The sequence below is a fragment of the Stylophora pistillata genome, chromosome 11, assembly GCF_964205215.1.
Source record: "Stylophora pistillata chromosome 11, jaStyPist1.2, whole genome shotgun sequence".
Taxonomy (NCBI): Eukaryota; Metazoa; Cnidaria; class Anthozoa; order Scleractinia; family Pocilloporidae; genus Stylophora; species Stylophora pistillata.
The window spans coordinates 18469904-18489367 of NC_142529.1; the positions used below are offsets into that span (position 1 = coordinate 18469904).

Sequence of the window (19464 nt, forward strand, 5' to 3'; positions counted from 1 at the left end):
AAGGTTCTTTTCAAACATCTAAACGGACGAGAACTCTCTAGAATCAATAAAGGGATCCTCAAAGAGCTTTTGGCATCTGCTTAATGGCGGGAGGGTGAAGACAAGCTGTTCAAGTAGCTTAGTTGTACATCATTTGTTTAAATTGTATGAGCTAAACAATCCGTAGCTGTGTTTTAACGTGGCCACATAAAATTACATTTGATTAATTAGTAGTTCATCAGTAATTTGAGAGGAGCAAAATCAGTTTACAGCTATATGGCAGGATATGCCTAAGGTGTTTGTTATAGCCTCATAATACTTTGCATTTCCATGCTTGAAAGAAAGTAAAATTTCTTGAAATGGCCCCTCGGGGAATAACTTTACGAAGAAAAGCTCCCAAGATTGTGAAACGCGTAATTTTCCGTCTTCTTTTTCCAAGAGTGATGAAAAGGACCACCTGTTCTGTTTCCGATGTGGCAACCTAATCAGATTACTTTCCCTATGTCTAGATCCTCTCTCTCAATACGTGATATAAATTCCAGACTGGTTCAGTTGGCGTGAACTTAATTTAATTTGGATTGAACTTTCCTAAGCTATTCATGCAACTGGCGAAAGGAAATCAATAATGTGTAGGCCAGTGAGGTATTTTGCAATGGCAACACTAAGATATTGAACAGTTGGAAATACTTAACGGAAGGAATTATCTTTATTAAGTAACCTTGTATATTGGCTCTTAAGACAACACGAAAGTACGCCTTATTTTATCATTTCAGATAATTATATATAACATTAATATATCCTATGATTGATAACGAAATTTATCCCAATTTTTGTTTCTACGCTATATGCAAAAGCTATACGCAGTTCTCATGCTTGATGCATTCAATCAAAGGTCAGCCCAAACGATTTCTTGTTATCCAATTAGGAACTTCATATTTTCGTAGGAAATTGTGTTATCCAATTAAAAATTTCGTCATTTCCTGCCACGGAGGTGGAATGCCTGTTACAACAGAAATTCAGTTTCCTTTACGTTACTCATGTTGTCGAATAGAAAATTAATATATATATATATATATATATTTACAGTACTTATGGCCTCGCTGGACATGACTTACCGAAGAATAGTTAAGAAAATAAGTAGTTTTGAACGGGACCCCCGTGACGGCCATTGTCGATAGAATTAAGACCATTAGTGCTGTCTCTGGCGATAAGGGAAGGACTTGACTATCATGACATATATCCATAAAACTATGCACACACAATCAGCGGCAGGTAGAGTCCTCGCAGCTTATATAAGAACTTACCATTGAGGTCGTCGTCAATAAACTATTTTGTTCAACCGGGTGCGTGCATCCAAAGAATTACACCAAAAGAATTACAATCCAATGCTCGCAAGGAACAGGTCTGTAACATTTGACTGTTTGATAGACAATTTGCAGTTTATAACGAGAGACTTACGGGCTTAGATCTTATTCATATAAACTTTTTCAAATGTAGGACTTTCCGTCAGACATTTGTCACTTAATGCTACAGCTTTCCAATTCTGAGTGGGCTAGAGTCGTACCAACTCTTACCTAATAGGGTTTGCACGCTACAATCAGTAATTTTGCAAACAGCAAGAACACTCGAAAACCCTAGTATACATCATTACTCGGATGGGACAGAAGTCGAACTCTGAACGTTGCGGAACGTTTTTCAATGGTATTTTAGTATAAAGAACGATCAGTTTATCTGACACATTCCAAGCTCGTGGTAGCCCATAACTTTCTCTTCTATCCAGTGTTCTGTGAAATTTGATTTCCAAACTCGAACGGCTTGGTCAATCGGTTGATTGAAAAGATTATCTAAAAGTGAGCTAATGCGTTTCATTTTTAAATTCCTTTTTGTTTTGGTTTGGGAAGATGGAAATGGCAACTCAGTGTCGAGTCAATGGAAAGCTAAATCAATAGCTATAGACAATTAATACAATGGCTTCCCTAAAAATTAGCAAGATAATATTTGCCTGATTCGAATTTTTTTTTTTTAATTTAAACATATAAATTGGACAAAGTTTACCCTAAGAGTAAAAATACTCATCGAGAGGGTTCACTTCGAAATACAATTGAATATAAAAAAAAAGTTACAGAAAATAATTAATAGTCAAAGCAGTAGCAAAACAAAGAATAGAGCGTTTAAGTAGAGGTGACAGATGGTAAATACGCGTTTAAGTACTGATTCGAATTTTGACTGGTCTAAGAATTTAAGAACGAATGCCTCAGCTGTCCTTTCAGTCCTTACAGTAAGATTGTGCACTGATCAAATAGGCTTTTCAAACTATGTGGATTTAAGCCCTAGCTCTCAATATGCAGATAGATTTACAATGCAAAGGTGAAACTGGGCTTCTTCCAGATAAACTTAACTTTTTTCTAAACCAATCAATACTCCGATCCTGTGCATTTCGTTCGCTTCCTGTTCATCGACGGTCACAGTGGAATGCAACTTATATTTCTTGAACCAATCTTCGCCATTCGTGATTCATTCAGAAACTCAAGAATCCATTTTAACAGTTATTCCCTTTACTGTTTTGATTTAATTCAATCAGTCTGATAAGATTGAGATACAATTTCGTCGAGAAAACGAATCCTTATGGTAAAATGCCAAGGCGAGCGATTAAGGACTTGAACCGTAACTGGAATTTTCAGCTTTCACTTTAACTCGCCCTTATGAGGTCCGATGATACGCTTCTTTGAACTTTCGCCTACATAGATAACCCCGGCAGAGGATTCTAATAATTTTCCTTATAGTTTGAAAAGCAAAACGCTGCCAGTCAACAAATAGAAGCGTAGCCGACATGTCAAACATTTTTGTTTTTTTTGGTTCTTTTTTTTTTTTTTAAGTACAAAACACTGCACGAAAAAATGTATTTTCACCATATTTGCTCAGTGTAAATTAAAAAAAAGTTGGTGCAAACATATAGCAAATATACATAAACTGTGGAACGTTTGCTAGGCTCAGAAAAATGTAAATATTATTATTAGTTAACGAGTCAGTCGTCTGCACCGCCAAAATGTAAGTATGCCACGAAACAGCAGCGAAGTAATTCGTCTCCTCTATCAAAGCAAACAAGTAAATGAACTTCCTGTCGAGCAACTCAACGATGACGTATGTAAAATACGAGATCGACAAAGACTTGATAGGATCTGCTTAATGAATGGGGAAGGAAAGGTCAAGAGATACTTTTCACGGGAATGATTTCATTCTAATGATTTTAACAGTTGTAGGCATCATAACTGTTTGAGCAAGATGATGTGGGATTTGATGGATGGATTGATAAAAACTGCTTAGAGAAGCTTAAGGTTAGAGTCTCCGGAAAACTGCCAATATTTTTATTTTTCATCTTTTCTCAAGTTATATTGAAAACAAATCATTTCTTTTGGAGCGTTTGGAATATCTGTCTTTGATTTCTTTTATATTTAAGCAGTAAAGTCGATTTTAGACTTTCCTGATTTCATTTCTTTCATTAATATTAATGGTGCGAAATGCTTCCAAACCGTTTGCTCACAAGGCAGTGAAAATATATATGTACCGAGGTATAACTTTTTGAGATTTCTGAGCGTATTGCACCAAAGGTTCCTTGCGTGAATATTAGTGACTAGGAAAGAGCAACGATTTTGGTTGAGAGAATGCGTTTGTGTCGTCTGTAAGTAGGCGTGCCCCAATCACTTATTCATAAACAGTAGCCATGCTGCTGTTTTATCCATTACTTTTTAGCACTTCAGAGTGAATTTGTCAACGTCACTTCAATAGCTTTGTAACATTCATTGCCATTCACACATCTAACGAAGGGAAATCTATCACTTGGAGGCCGATGATGTACTACACTTAATGCAATTACTAGCCTTACGTGTGAAACACCAGGAAAAAGTGATAACTTTATTTTGATTCGTAGCTCTGAAGATTAATTAGCTGATACTTTCACCATTTAATCACGGATCATGAGACTGAGGTTGATAACCTATCCCAAATTCTTGCAGTGCACTTACGTAGTTCTCACGAACTTGCACATCTTCAAACAAATTGAATGTGGGCCCTTAAAATTTGTTGTTTTCTAGTTTAGATTGTCCATTTCCACTTCCTCAAAAGGTGGATTGTCTGGTCTAACCAAAAATCGTTAGCTTTCCGCGCAAGTTTGATAGTGGACATGTAAATTTTTGCACGACTGTTTTTGGCCGCAATCTTGGACATTCTGGATAAAATCAAAGCGTTGAGCTCTGTCTCGTGCAATAAGAATTTCGTACCCCCACGATTTGACAGCTTGTTTGTTGTTGTTATTATTATTATTTTTTACCGCAGCCTTGATATGTATTACAATAGAATTATGGTCCAATAGAATTACAATATGTATTACATAGAATTACAGTCCATGGCATGTTATAGACTCTTATACTCTACTCCACTCTAATACATGAAGGAGTATGCCATGTCACGAAATATACAATCAGATAACATGGAATATGAAATATAATGGTTTGGAGTAAGGTTTCCTTTGAAACAATTTGTAGTATAATTTCGGCGGAGGGTCGGTTAGCGTCGAGCTGTTTCGATGCTTAGGCAAACGTTGGGTTTAACGCGAGCTCGCACACGGGGTGCATGACACTCAACTGCTTTACAATCAACTGAATCTACTTTATTGCTTGAATCAAGGTTCTTATATACATAATGGTAGCTAAACCATACGTGATAAAAAAATACAGAAGATAAAACGAGTTTCCCTTGGAATAAACAACTTAATTACCACGTATCCGCAACTTCACAGATATCGGAGGACACTTTCGTGGATCCTGCGGAACTAGTGTTCCTACGTGTTTTTAGACGGAAAACAAGTACAAGTTTCCATATTCTATGCGACACGTAGTAGGAACATTTTCACGAATACTCTAACAAACGGTTACACATGAATTATATTTCCGGTTGTAATTATGTAATCAAAGCTTACTTTAGAATTGTTTGTCACGCTTTGTCACGCTATGCTTAACTTTACAACAAATTAAAAAAGACGACATCTCTCTAGATTGACACTTAGGATCATCAGAGAGCTTATTTATGACATCCGCTTCATGGCGCCGAGGTCAAGAATGTAAATTAGTTGTAAATCTTTTGCTGTTTATTGTAATTGTATGAGCTAATTGAATTAATCGGTAAAATAATCTGCGGCGGTATTTTCAATTCGTCAGATGAAATCATAGCTCTTTAGAGGAGCACGCACTCAATGAAATCAATTTGTCGGACTTATGGCGACAGATGCAAATGATGTTGGCATTTAGCATGTTGCATTTGCAAGGTCGAAAGAGAGGAATTATACTTAAGTGCGACGCCGTTGAATGATTTAAAGAAAGAAAGCTTCTGAGGTCGTGGAACGTAGATATGTCATTACTTTTCTCCACCGAAGGGATCAAAAGAGAACGAACTCAATTTAAATTAATTACAATCGCACTTAATTCAAACGATTTCTTTTCGATCTCACTGTCGGGGGAGGTTGATACCATAAAGGTATTACAAGGGGTAGTGCATAAAATCAAGTTCCGTCGATTTAGAGGGCTGGCGTTAAACAAAAAAACTTCCAGAGGTTGGCTTCCCTGAACTCGCGTTGAAGGTTACCAACTCGTTTGCCTTTAAACAAGTCGGAAAAGCGACTGCTTTGAAGAGATTACGGATATCAGTCATTAAACCACTTAAACCCATTACTTCCAGGATCTGAATGTTAATTCTCAACTCTAGCTGCTACACATATTCTTGTAGATTAGCTACGAGAATTTGATGTTTGATCAAGATAACAACTTCTACCTGATAAGTTTGAGTATTCTCATTACCTGTTTGCAGGATGATGTAGGGATATAATAGGGCGAAGTTATATGTCAGTCACTTCTGGGAGTTTAAGGGTTTAAAACTCGATCGCGAAAACACCGTCATTGCTTGTCATCCCACATTTAAGAGATTTTAACCTGGTATAATTTTATAATACCAAATAAGATTTATCAGGGTCGAATTTCATTGACAGGACCACGATATCGCTCCTTTCCATTGCAGCAACGTACTATATTAGAAGAAATACATTGCATTGCAATTTTCACAAATATTAACGAAACTGACGAAGGAAAATCTATCGCTTTTAGGCCTCTTATCTTTTCTGCGTCGACTACTTCAAAATATGTAATAAGAGCTATTATCTTCATTTAACCTTGTTTTGTGACTCTCAAGAACAGCCGAAACTACGCCTCGATCAATTACCATAACAGATTTAACACAAATCCCAAAATCCTGGTTTTAATCACAAAATCCTGGATTTAATCACAAATCCCAAAGCCTGGTTAGCTCAATTGGGATAGCGCCGGACTGCTGTGCGGGAGGTCGAGAGTTCAATACCGGCCGGACCAACACTCAGGGTCTTAAAATTAACTGAGAAGAATATGCTTCCTTTCTTTAACATCAAGAATTGGTTAGATATTCTAGTCTTCTCGGATAGGGACGAATAAATGGAGGTCCCGTCTCCTGCAGGGTTAGGGGCAGGAGACGTTAATTTCCCACGCACGAGATTACTGTGTGATGGATGTCCTCCCCTGGGTGGGCTGGGTGGGTAACAGCGCTTTGGACAATTAGTGGATTTTAGCGCTATATAAATAAAATTATTATTATTATTATTATTATTATTATTATTATTATTATTATATAAAATCTAAACCTATCCCAACTCGTTCTCCTACACCCTATGCAGTTCTCATGACTGCGCCCTCCTTGGGTTGTCAGGTTGTCCCCTCTCTAGTTAAGAATGTCTTCTTTCCCCGACACGGAAGTGCGGTGTCTGTCCTACAAACCGTCACGCTTCTCTTCTAACGTTTGAAAATAAAGCTGAATCATAAAATATTTTTTTGCTTAATTTTAATCATGTGCATGGTCTCTCTGAACATGACTTACCAAAGACTAGATAAGACAATAAGCAGTTTAACAGTACGCTCAAAGGCAAAAATTCGCGCCTTTTCGGATAGGGAACAAGAAAGATTTGACAATCTGAAGGGTCGAACCGGAAGAGGTCAGTGTACAGACTCACGCCACTTATTTATCAGATAACGGTATTTACGGTTGCTAGATATTTCCTGTTGAACAGGAGACGACGAAACCAGATAATTTAAGATTATTTTTCAAGACTAGCTGATTTCTCAACACCAGCCGAAACGACGCCAGGTCACTTTCCCGAAATAAAATAAACGTACAAGTTCTCAGGAAATCCATACGAGACTGACAAAAGGCGAACTAGAACTTGCAAAAACTTTGTGTCGGAAATCGCGATCAAATTCGTATTACCGTAAGTTCTATTTTAAGTAATTGGGTACGTTCTAAACTATTACAAAATTGAAACAACATAGGTTTATCTCCTTTTTCTGCCTTTATAATTAAGAAAATTCGCTCGTGCTTTATCGCCTTTCACGAACAACGAAGAAAGTGGGCGGTAAGAGTGACTAGATAAGGGAAGTAAGTGAACTTACCCGAAAGTCCTATCAGTCCTTGCCAATGCACTTTTTCTGAGGAGTTTCGATACTTGAATTTTTTTAAGTCGTAACATGGTTTTGTATTTTTTTTTTATTATTATTATTTTTTTGCAGCCTTTGTGAGTAAAATTGCAAACAGCACCATCAAAAATACAATGAGAGGCATACGACAAGGAGTAGGTATGTAAAATCTAGATGTTTGGTGCAAAATTCCTTCTGAGTTCTGTTCAATTCCATTTCCAAACTCGATCAGCTTGTTCAATCCTTTCATTTTAAAGTTTTCCTTGTGGTGAGCAGACTCAGTTTTAAGTTAGCTTCAGCCATAGGAATGGTGAGTCAGTTTCTAGTTGGAAGATGATTGGCGTTCAATTTTCTATGAAAACAACACGATCCTCCCGCCCCATCCTAAGTTGTTGTACTAGACCTAGATTCCCAGAATAAAAACAAAACTACAGCTGTGGCTGGGCGATAAGCTGTGGCTAACCATAGCGTCGTCTAGGATCTATATCTATTATCATTATTATTATTATCACCGTTATTATGATTATTACCGTTATTACTATACTTATTGTTAATATAATTATTATTAGTTCTATTGTATAATGAATTTTTTACTTCAGGTTTTGCTACGCTGTTTCTGGCACTTCCCATGACTTTTCAAATTGTACCATCAATGCGTGCAGCCCCAATAGATTGCCAGAAGAACCACACTCGTGATAGAACATGGTTGCCATGCCCAGGTAAGATTTTCTACGCTCGTATAAGTGTTGATTCCCCTTATTAATTTTCGTAAATATCTTTATTCCTTTTTTTTTACAGCTAAGAATTGCGCGGAGCTGTACAAATCCGGCCATAGGATCAGCGGTGTTTACGCAATCGACCCAGATGGTTCAGGTGCCTTTAATGTATATTGTGACCAAACAACAGCTGGTGGGGGGTGGGTAGTGTTTCAGAAAAGAGTGGATGGCTCTGTTGATTTTAACCGTACCTGGGATGACTATAAACATGGCTTCGGTAACTTTACTGGTCAATTTTGGCTCGGACTGGACAAGATATACCGCCTGACAACAAACAAGACAAAAAACATACTGCGAATTGGTCTGGGAAAAGCCACTGGAAAAACTGCTCACGCTGAGTATGGCTGGTTCGGGATTGGGAACGAGACAGCTATGTATAAGCTGTACATTGGCAATGTTACAACAAGTCAGTGAGAGGCTTTTTAACGTTTGTGGTTTTTTTTTTTTTTTTCTTTTTTTTTTATAATACTTCTCTCTCATCACCAAAGCCCAAAATATATAAAGAAAACAGTTAATGAACTCGGCTTGAGCAAAATATAAAAACTTAATCATTTATCGGACTTGCACGCTGTGAACAAAATCTTGATGCTTTACCCTACTTCGTTATTGGAGCTTAAAACAACGATTTGTGACTTGTATGCCAACCGAAATAGATTCATTGAAACAGCATCTTCCCACTGTTTAAATTTAGTTCTGTTCAGTTTTTGCTGTTGTTGTTGCTGTTGCTTTTTGCGGCAAACAACAGCTCTAATGCTTCTTAGGTGTTATGCTGATTTTTGAAATAAGCAAATTCTTTTTGTTTATTTTATAACAGATGAAACTGTTTTCTCTGATTCCCTCGGTCCTCACAGAGATTTCGTTTTTGGTACCTGGGATAGGGATCCTGCCGATTGCCCTCAAAGAAGAGGCGGTGGCTGGTGGTATGGTAACAGTAGTGATTGTGCTGTTTGGTCAAATCTCAATGGAATTTATCCGCGTGGTAAGAAGGAAATCAGGGCCAGTATCTACTGGGGAAACTTAGATAAAAGTCCTGAGGGCAGCTCACCCACATCAACTGAACTAAAAATTAGACCAGTGGATTTTTTGTAGAACTTTCTTCATAAGAGTATAGTGATTTTGACTTGGTCTGATCGTTTGTTTTTGGAGATGATAGGCAATTTATAACTGGCCCAGTCATATCCCTCGTTGATTACGATTGATGATGAGTGTTCACTTTGCCTTGCCTGAATTTAAATATATTCCTGTAGGGAAACACAATCGTAAACTGTTTCCTAGTGTGTACTTTTATAAACCATGATTTAAAAATTCTACGAGTCAGAAATTAGATCGCCTGTTGTCGGAGTTAAACCAAAATATCCTTTAATCTAGTTTTATTGTATCTTACTCAGTGATTTATGCGCGTATTTAATTTCTACATTGATGGAATTTACATCTGCCCATGCCAATAGATGCTGTTTTAAAACATGAAGGAATAATTTCTAAGATAAATATTTTACAACGTGCTAATAAGAAAAAATGACGACATATAGACTCAACCATAGTCTTTTGGTTTAGATATTAAGAAAATACACCCTGGCAATTTGCATTGGTATCACAACTATTTGATTCTTAGCGGATTTTATAACAAGGGGAAAGCTACATCCTATACATTCTTTGAAATGAAATCAAAATGATGTTCTCATAACTTGCGAAGAAGTTTTCATAGATGAAACTTATTAGCGTATTGTAGCGTAAGTTTATATCTTTTTTTTCCAATTTTTGCAGTTTTATCCCTTGTGATAATTTTTAAAACTTTATTTGTTTTTCCGCTATCAACAGGGTCAATAAATCCATTGAAGATGATATTACAAAAGAAACTTTTAGTTATGTGTCGTTTATCATATGATTTAATGAAGAGTGTTATATATTATTCATTTATTATATACATACCGAGATTTACGCTCCAAAAAGCATCGAGATAAACATAGTCTCATTGAATTTCAAAGAAAAACACTGAAATGCTAACCTTCACTCGCATCTGAATTGTGCTCACTGCTGCCAGAAGCCTCTTGTTCCTCATAATTTAAATCTTCTTCACTTTCCTCACTGCATTCTGAAATGTCATCTTCACTTTCATCAGAGTTTTCATCATCGGAACCACCTCTAACACATCTTCTTGTCGCCTCAGCTGGAGGAATACTTCCGGACGCCATTTTTAAAAGCCACCTACACAACAAATGTCTCCTTCCCTTTCAAAGACGCTGTTGAAGTCACTAAAACTACTCGAAAACGATTTCAAAATGAGTGCCAAGCATTTAACTTTCCCATGATACACTCAGCTCCTGCCTGAGTAACCAGGTCTGATATTAATAATTCAAAATGGTTGTCAGGGCCAAAATCGTACAAATTTGTACGACTGGTAACTAAAGGGTTAATGAAGAGTGTTATATACTATTCATTTATTATATACATACCGAGATTTACACGCCAAAAAGCATCGAGATAAACATAGTCTCTTCGCGCTGGAGGAGCCAGCTTATTGGTGATAAGAATCTTTTTTTCACTTGTGAAAAACGACGTATCGACGCTCTGATTGGCTACATCATTATTTTCACTAGTGAACAACCGTGTCGCTAGCTCGCCGCTCCTCTTGACTAAAAAATAGTTTCTCAGCAAGTTCCTTATAACGGTTCCCAAAAAAAAAATTTATTTCGACATATTTTCAGGATTTCTTCATTTATCCTACCTAGTTCTGTTTTTTGACGGCATTTTCGCTTGATAACTTAGATCATTGTAAAGTATTTTACAGGGAAGACGTTTCAGTGCAACTCCCGAACGGCGGCTTGGCCGCGCGTTGCTTTCCTTTGAAAGGAAATAAAGATATGTTTATCTTTGAGTTCTGTTCGCTTATGAATCTCGGTATGTATATAATAAATAAGTTATTTCACTGTTAGTTCGCTTGTACGATTTTTATTCACTCATTGCGAATAAAAATCGTACGCGCTCACCAAACGTGAAATGACCTATAAGTATTTATATCGTAGCCTGAAAATCGTATTACCTTGGCAACCCACGGATTGCAGACTTTATCCTATAAATCTTCAAGGATTTTTTTGTCTACATATGATATCAACTACCGAAAAATAAAACTATTTCAAGCTAAGCACTAAGAAAAAGACAATCATACAGATCTATACCAAAATAATCATTAATGTCTACCGGAAAAAGTGAATCTATATCAAGCAGAGAGGAGAGAGAGGAGTGAGTGATAGGACCGAAGCTGCCGCCCCCCCTCCCCCCCCCCTGCCCATTCAGTTTGCGGGTAGGCAAATGACAAAGGCGAGTTCTCAGGTTTATGGCGAACTCTAAGTGACATTACGGAATAAGAAACAATTGCATATGATCAGAGCAGAGCTAATGAGTAACTAACGGACGCTACGTATCATTCTGCAATTGGACAGTACCCAATACCTCACTTCCCAAACTAAGATAGATGTTCGTGTACGAAAATGTCACCATTATCTGTAAGAGAGTTTTCCACCATTCACTCAAAATTTCTAAGAGTGAAAATTTTCTAAGATAACAGAAAACAAAACTTATCTATTCAATTTACCTTTAATTAGTGTACTCTCTTTGAATAAAGTCTTTATCATTATCATTTTAACTCCCGACACTTGGGGGCAAAAATTCTGGTATTCCATATTTTTTTTCAATGATTAAGTCCATTATAAACGATGGTCAAGGTTTCACTGTTCTCAAATGGCGTTTATTGTACCCGAAAAAAATTATATTTTGTGGGTCTATTAATATATCCCTTCTCTGATTGTAGTCGCACCCTTGAAAATTTTCACTAAACCTTTTATCACAATTTACCTTTCAATAAAATTCATGAGTACACATCTTAACACGAGACAATTTCGCGCGTAAAAACAAAATTCGTTTACCCGGTACTGAATTTTCAATTAATGATGTTTGTTAAATTTCTATTCCATGTTATCTTCAAAAGCTGGCCCCAGTCAGTACTACTCAAAGTGACATCTGTCCTGCGAGTTCGAATCTCTTGTTGTCTATTGCGCTAAATAACATATTGCTTCAGTGAGGTAGACTAATAATACAACAGTTCGGTAGCTTCATAACAAACTAGAAGAAAATATTGTTAACACAGAGTCTACCAAATATGTGGGCGAGAACAAAAAAAAATAAAACAACACTAAAAACAAGTGATTTCTGTGACAGTTTTTCTCTCGCAAGGCTTGATAACTTTTCTGAAACGATAAACATGATAATTGCTCTATTTTGAATTTATGACCATAGACAAACACAGATATGTATCACGACTTTACATTGAACTATTGCGTAATTAACTGTTTTTAGTTTTTTTTTTTCGGACAGAACTCCAATTGCCCTGAAAAATATGACACTTTCCTAACGATGCCTTTGTCGTTGAATTAACTCAAGACCCAAACAGGACCCACAATTCATTGCTAAGAAATAGCAGAACAAAATTGATGTAGAACTGTTCGTCTGCAGTTTATCTGGTGCAATAACTCAGAGTTGTACTGTCAAGTCCTGTTATCATATACTAATCCCCCCCGTAAAACATTTATTCCATCTTAGAGTAGAGAGTTTGCACTTTGTTATGGGCATCAAGTCCCAGACTATGCTCTGTAACAAAGTTGCTTTCATTTGACACGTGGAATCGAGTTGACTTTGTAAGTCTCACGGGTGAACCGCTGACAAGGCCGCTATGCGTCTGGAGGGAAATTGCCAGGAGCTGAAACTTAGTTCTAATAAGGTAGTTACCTTTAGCAATGCAAAAGAGCTTGGCAAATTTCCACTTGAAATTACTATTAAAAGAAACTCCACGACCTACAAACCTTGGTAAAATTTCAAATGATTTCTTTATTTACAAGAAGACAATCCTACATGACATTGTACAAAACATTGTTGGTTATCTTTACATATACCTCAATGTTTCTTAATTTCAACTTAAAGGAAATATTTACACCAATAAATTGGCCTCTATGCAGCTGGTATCTATAGAAAGCATGGCTGTCCAAGGATCTTTTAACTACAACTCGTCTTCTTCCGAACTAGTCCGGTTGGAACATGGACTCTATAAAAACAACGAACGCTTACAGAAGTGGTCTGTCCTGATTGCTGAATGTCCATAATCAACTGTGATTGGTCGCTTGTATACATTTAGTTTTATATCGCAGTTACCTGGCCCTGGGTAAGAAAGACGGTCAGCCTGTCTCCGGGAATTTAAAGGAGACTGGGTTGGGGTCTGCGATGACTTTCTAAACTTGTTTGACTAGGTTATCTGAAGGGTGGACACTATCTTTTCCTCTTCTCTTCGTGACTTGGCTCCTCCATTTTGAAACCAATACTAAACCGAAATCGAAGGCTCTGTGAGCCAACTCGTGAATTGGATAAGCCAATGTAGTTTGTGTCATCAATAGAAATGGGTGTTTGATTTCAATACTAAGGTATAAATCGTTAGAGTGGTAAATGAGCATTATGAGGAATATGATGTGAAACTAAATTAGGCCTCAAAGACAGAAAATATGGCCTGATTACTAGAATTTGGTGCAAGACAATCACTGTTCCAGATTTTTCTGTAAAGCTTTGTGGAATGAAAGTTCAAAAGGGTGCTGTTTTGTTTATCATAATAATAATAGTAAATAATAATAATAAATAATAATTATAATAGTAATAATGATAATAATAATAATAATAATAATAATAATAATAATAATAATAGTAATACTGTAATTTCCGGCCGTTTACCCGCACGGCCGATTATTGCATGCAGCGAAAAAGTCAACAGATTACCCGCACTGGTGGATAACCCGCACCTGAAAAGCAAAGGAAATTTGTACAACTGTGCTCTACAATTCGCAACGTTGCATACTTGACAGAATGCGAATTCGTGGCCACATTTTGTGCGAACGATCGTTCAGCGTCATGTTTATTTCTCAAAAAAATCGATATCTCTGGTTCTGCTGGGCCTAACAAGCCCCTTAAAACGGGAAAATTCTCTTCAGCTGAGGCTAGTGTTAACTGGAAATTTGTTACTGATGCGCCGGTTATCCTCGGTTTATTTTTGTGACCATCAAAGTTTTGTTTACACGCGTGCCGATTGTAATTTGTTTGTCGCGCAACTAATTGTGCGTAAAATAAACTCGACTCGGCATCATGTTTTCGTGCCGCTTTATGGCACTCTTAATACAATAAAATTCATCTGAGAGGTGGAAACGCAGATAGGTGAGAATTTTCTTCAATTCAACCACCAGTAGATTTTACAATTGTTGCATAACCCGCACCTCCCTATTGCCCACAGTGGCGCGTGTTTAAGGCCAAATCAACAGATTACCCGCGGGTAAACGGCCGGAAATTACTAGTAACGAATATGTATACAGGATAGCCCTTCAGTGCATAAAACCTTTAAAACATTATTGAGCTCAGTATCTACTTGCGATGCAAGCATAGGGATAGGCCTGTAAAATCTTATGCTCTGGATGGAACGCACGGACATTGAAGGATAAGCATATATGCATAAGATTATCAAAACGTTGCCTTCTTTTTATGCTTATACTGTCTAGTTAAGACTTGATTGGCATAAGCGTAAGGATAAACATAAGCGAAAGACTTTCAGGCAATCAGCAAGCACTATACTGCTTATACCAGCCATGTCCCTATTTAACATAACAGCGACTGAGCGCTTGTGCTCATGTTTATGTTGCAGCTGAGCCCACCTGCACATTAGCTTGTTATGTTCATGCCTATGCTTGTGTTGCAACCGAGTACTGCCCTTGAAGCCTGTTTCGCACTTCTGAGATAATCATTAGCACGAGGATGAAAAAGCAAGTACATGGATGTTCACACCACTCTAAATTGTATGTTTTTCGGAATTCTTATTGTTAGTCAGTGGATACTCAAAACAAGGATTTTTTCCTTATTTTGAGAGTCAATTCCTTGAAATGTAAGGATCAAGATTTCTGCTTTTAATAATTTTATACTCTCCAATGAAAGCTCTTTAGTTTAACAATGCCACCATTAAAAATAAGATTTACATTCCTTGTTTCAGAATTATGACTTTGAATTCTCATTTTAAGAGTATTTCCACTATTATAATTTGGATATATTAACAAAGTTGAAGTCGTAAATTGGCAACCGTAACGATTTCAAAAGCTGACGTTTCGAGCGTTAGCCCTTCGTCGGAGCGAATAGAGGAATTGTGGGTTGTGTGTGCTTTTAAAGACAGAGAATGAAGCTACCTTATTGGTGGGAACATGGCAAAGAGAAAAAAAAGAATAAATTAGTGGAATGAAAAGCGTTCGTTGATCCCTGTGGGATTTAGACTGCCGGTTAGAAAGATGAGCTTTTGTTCAAGATTTTTACGGCTTTCCGTGCTACCTAAGTGTAAGGAAAGACCGCAGATTGCCATATGTTGCTTAGAATGATTAGGTAAATTAAAATGTCTAGCGAATGGTTTCGATGTGTCCTTGTCGTTCCTTTCCACGTCTTTTTATCAAAAGGTCGACAAAGGCCTCACTGCCAGCAATCAAAACTCCGTCAAGAATACAATCAACCAACTCATAACTAAACAAGAATTGGCGGCCACAGCAAAAAATCTCATCATAACCACTCCAAGAACTTCTCGTAATTACTTTTTACCTAAAATTCACAAACCTAACAACCCGGATCGGCCCATTGTCTCGGCTTGTAGTTGCCCTACCGAACTTATCTCCAGCTATCTAGACAAAATTATGGCCCCCATCTTCAAAACTTTACCATCATAGATTAAAGACAGCCAACACTCTCTTCAAATTTTTCGAGACTATAACTTCCTTTGCCAAAACAAACTTCTTTTCACCATGGATATTACGTCTCTTTACACTGTCATTCCTAATGGCGAAGGCCTTCTGGCCCATAAACATTTTTTTGATCAACGTACTGATAAGGAACCTAAATCTGAAACACTACTACGCTTAGCCGAACTAGTGGTCACACTCAATTGTTTTTCATTCGGAAACAACTTCTTCCAAAGAAACAATGGTGTAGCCATGGGTACCAAAATGGGACCTAGCTATGCCAATCTTTTTGTAGGTTGTGTCGAACATCAATTTTTCAGCCAGTACAACGGGTCCAAACCTGAACTCTACGGTCGCTACATCGACGACTCTATCGGCGCTACCTCCTCTACCAGAGAGGAGCTCACTCAATTCATAACCGCAGATGTTTCTTTTCACCCGGCTCTGAAATATACCTGGGAAATTTCTGACAATTCTTTATCCTTTTTAGACATCAAAGTTTCAATTGAAGGCAACGGTTTATGCACTAGCGTAAATTACAAAACTACAGACTCGCATAATTACTTGTTATATTCGTCTTCGCATCCATCGCACGCTAAGAATTCCATTCCTTTTTCTCAGTTTCTAAGACTTCGTCGTTTATGCAGTGATGACTCTGATTTCCACCACAGATCAGAGTCAATATGCCAGTTTTTTGATAAACGTGGTTACCCTGTTTCTGTCGTTCAAGTGGGTTACCACCGCGCCCAACTTATTGATCGACATTCAGCACTACAAACGTCGCATAAGGAAGATTCCGACTGCATTCCATTCACTCTCACGTTTCACCCTCACAACCACTCAGTTAAATCCATCATTCTTAAAAACTTTAAATTACTCCAAAACGATCCAGAGACAAACATTATCTTTTCGCAGCCTCCGCTTATTTCATTCAAACCGATTCCGAAAACACCTTCAAGACGTGGAAAGGAATGACAAGGACACATCGAAACCAGTCGCTAGACATTTTAATTTACCTAATCACTCTAAGCAACATATGGCAATCTGCGGTCTTTCCTTACACTTAGGTAGCACGGAAAGCCGTAAAAATCTTGAACAAAAGGCCATCTTTCAAACCGGCAGTCTAAATCCCACAGGGATCAACGAACGCTTTTCATTCCACTAACTTCTTCTTGTTTTTCTCGTTGCCATGTTCCCACCGATAAAGTAGCTCCATTCTCTGTCTTTAAAAGCACACACAACCCACAACTCCTCTATTCGCTCCGACGAAGGGCTAACGCTCGAAACGTCAGCTTTTTTAACCGTTACGGTGGCCAATTTACCAGTTCAACTTAGTTGATATATCCAAATTATTTCGTTACTCCCACCGACGCAGCCCCAAACAGTTTCTTTCGAAACTACCAGCCTTTATTCATTTGTGTTTCCCCTATTGAATAAATATCTCAAATCCTTGCTTTTAGCAAGTATTCATTCTATGTAGAAATATTTTTCCAACTAGATCTATGATAAATGCTTGCCAAAATTTCAGAAATATTTGTGGAATTGTGCTTGTCAAATTCCCAAGGAAATATAACTAAAAATAATTTGAAAAAATTTTTTACAATAATTTTTCTCTAAACAGACTTATTATCTGTGATTCTTCATGAAACAAGACCACAATTTTGAGTGTTCCTAGTTTACCCTAAATATAAAGCATTAAGAATATCCTTGTTGCATCTAATTCACAAAATTTTTAATTTTAAATGACAATCAAAGTGGTTGTCAAAATAAATCATAAATTTATAACTTCCAGAAGAATAAGCATGGAATGTAAACTGCTAACATTTGTAATTTTTACTTAAAAACATGTGATTATTGTACAAAAAAATTACTGAACCAGAGTAAAGAATCTCAAACTAAATATAAACCGCTTGTTGACAGAAGTAATTGAGTCATACACCAGAAAGGATATTCATCCTTATAAAGGGATTTTTGTTGTGACTGTCAACTTATTATTGTTTTAATCTTCAATATGATTCAAAAGAAAATTTGCGTTATCAATTTCTTGAAGAATATGTCCTGGGTATAAAGCCTCTACGACAAGCATTTAGGTACAGGCAAATCTGTAGCTAGATTTTTGACAAAGAGAAAGAGTAATCTTCGGTATGAATCAAAGGAAAGGCTACTATACCTATTCCTTGAGGAATTTCTGTTTGTCATGAAGCCGCTATATACTGTTTATTTTAGTATTGGTAAATCTGCATAAAGATTTCAATTGAATAGTTAAAATGTCATCATATTAAGTTAACATGTAGCTGTGCAATTTCTTGAAGAATTGGTGTTAGGTATAAAGCCATGTCACTTTGCTGTTAATTTGATATACATCAAATGAAGTGAGGTGTAACTTAAGTCTTGCTTCAAAATAAAACTTGCTGCTGTGCATGTATCTTAAGTAAAAAATAATGTAAATCATTTTAAAGAAAGCACAATTTGGGTTTATTATGTCGGATTAAAAGTTGTTGTCAAGTTTGTAGTATGGCCTGGCTAACCTGTGTTACATGCACGAAATATTGATAGAAAGAACCACTTCCTGGAGTTTAGATCCTTGTCTGAAGGACATAAGGATGATGTATTATTTAACAATCTTTGAGAAGTAAGTGCTCTCTTTTGAGATCTTTACTTACTCATTTTGAAAGCAATAGGTCTTGCTATGAGAAACTTTAGTCACCTTAAAGTAAGGACTCTGTTATCAGCTTTATGCAGTATTTGTCACTCACCGTCAGTGCATATTCCTTGTTTTGAGAATTGTTTATTACACTCACTTTGAGTGATATAAATCCTCATCAGAACTTCCTGTTCCTCACTCCAGGACGCATTTTTAAGAAAAAAATCTTAATTCAAGGTATCTGGAAACATAAAAACTTGACAGTGCAGTAATAACATACACATACACAGTGCGAGTTACACCATTGAAGAAACAGCATATCGATTGATTGAACTTATGCTTGAGCTTTTTTCACTGCAGTTCCCACTTTTGAACCACTTTCCAACGTCGATTCAGCTCTAGGAATACCAAACAAGCCTCAAACAAGCCTCAAACAAGTCACTTTACGAGCAGGTTGGCCGTGAGCGACACTTCAAAATCGGACTATCGGCGAGCAGCGACTCGAGTCGTTTGAGCCCGCGGTTGAAATTGCAAAAGGATCAGCGTTTTAAATGTAAAATTTATACTCAGATAAAGTTTTATAAGTAATAAGGCGGTTCGGTGGCCTTGCGGTGAAAAGCATTGCGGAAATTGACAATCTCAGTGTGGCGACGTAGGTGGTTCAAATCCGCCGCCCTCATGTGTATTTTGAGTTTTGCTTAACTCACTTTATTTCTTTTCTGTTT

At 37.1% G+C, this 19464-nt stretch overlaps 1 protein-coding gene and 1 pseudogene across 2 annotated transcripts; one reads left to right on the forward strand and one right to left on the reverse strand.

The window, feature by feature from the left end:
• The first annotated feature begins 1227 nt into the window (after positions 1-1227).
• LOC148720430 (angiopoietin-related protein 7-like) lies at positions 1228-10155 on the forward strand. Of its 2 annotated transcripts, none has more exons than XM_088739197.1 (5): positions 1228-1381; positions 7617-7682; positions 8123-8242; positions 8322-8396; positions 9114-10155. In XM_088739197.1, the coding sequence occupies exons 2-5, from the start codon at positions 7658-7660 to the stop codon at positions 9386-9388; spliced, it is 495 nt and encodes a 164-aa protein (XP_088595323.1). In that variant the 5' UTR covers positions 1228-1381; positions 7617-7657; the 3' UTR covers positions 9389-10155. The 2 variants fall into 2 exon arrangements, with proteins under 2 accessions (XP_088595323.1, XP_088595322.1); XM_088739196.1 differs by having other exon boundaries at positions 1229-1381; positions 8322-8705.
• A 3239-nt stretch (positions 10156-13394) lies between these two features.
• LOC148720431 (uncharacterized) overlaps positions 13395-19464 on the reverse strand; it is a 9807-nt pseudogene continuing 3737 nt past the window's right edge.

What these genes read in the sequence shown, in the direction of transcription:
- LOC148720430 (XM_088739196.1), top strand. Translation starts at nt 7,658, where the DNA reads ATGAGAGGCATACGACAAGGAGTAG. An exon ending in AGGCATACGACAAGGAGTAG is followed by an intron (nt 7,683 to 8,122) that starts GTATGTAAAATC and finishes TTTTTACTTCAG; the next exon opens with GTTTTGCTACGCTGTTTCTG. An exon ending in CATTGGCAATGTTACAACAA is followed by an intron (nt 8,706 to 9,113) that starts GTCAGTGAGAGG and finishes ATTTTATAACAG; the next exon opens with ATGAAACTGTTTTCTCTGAT.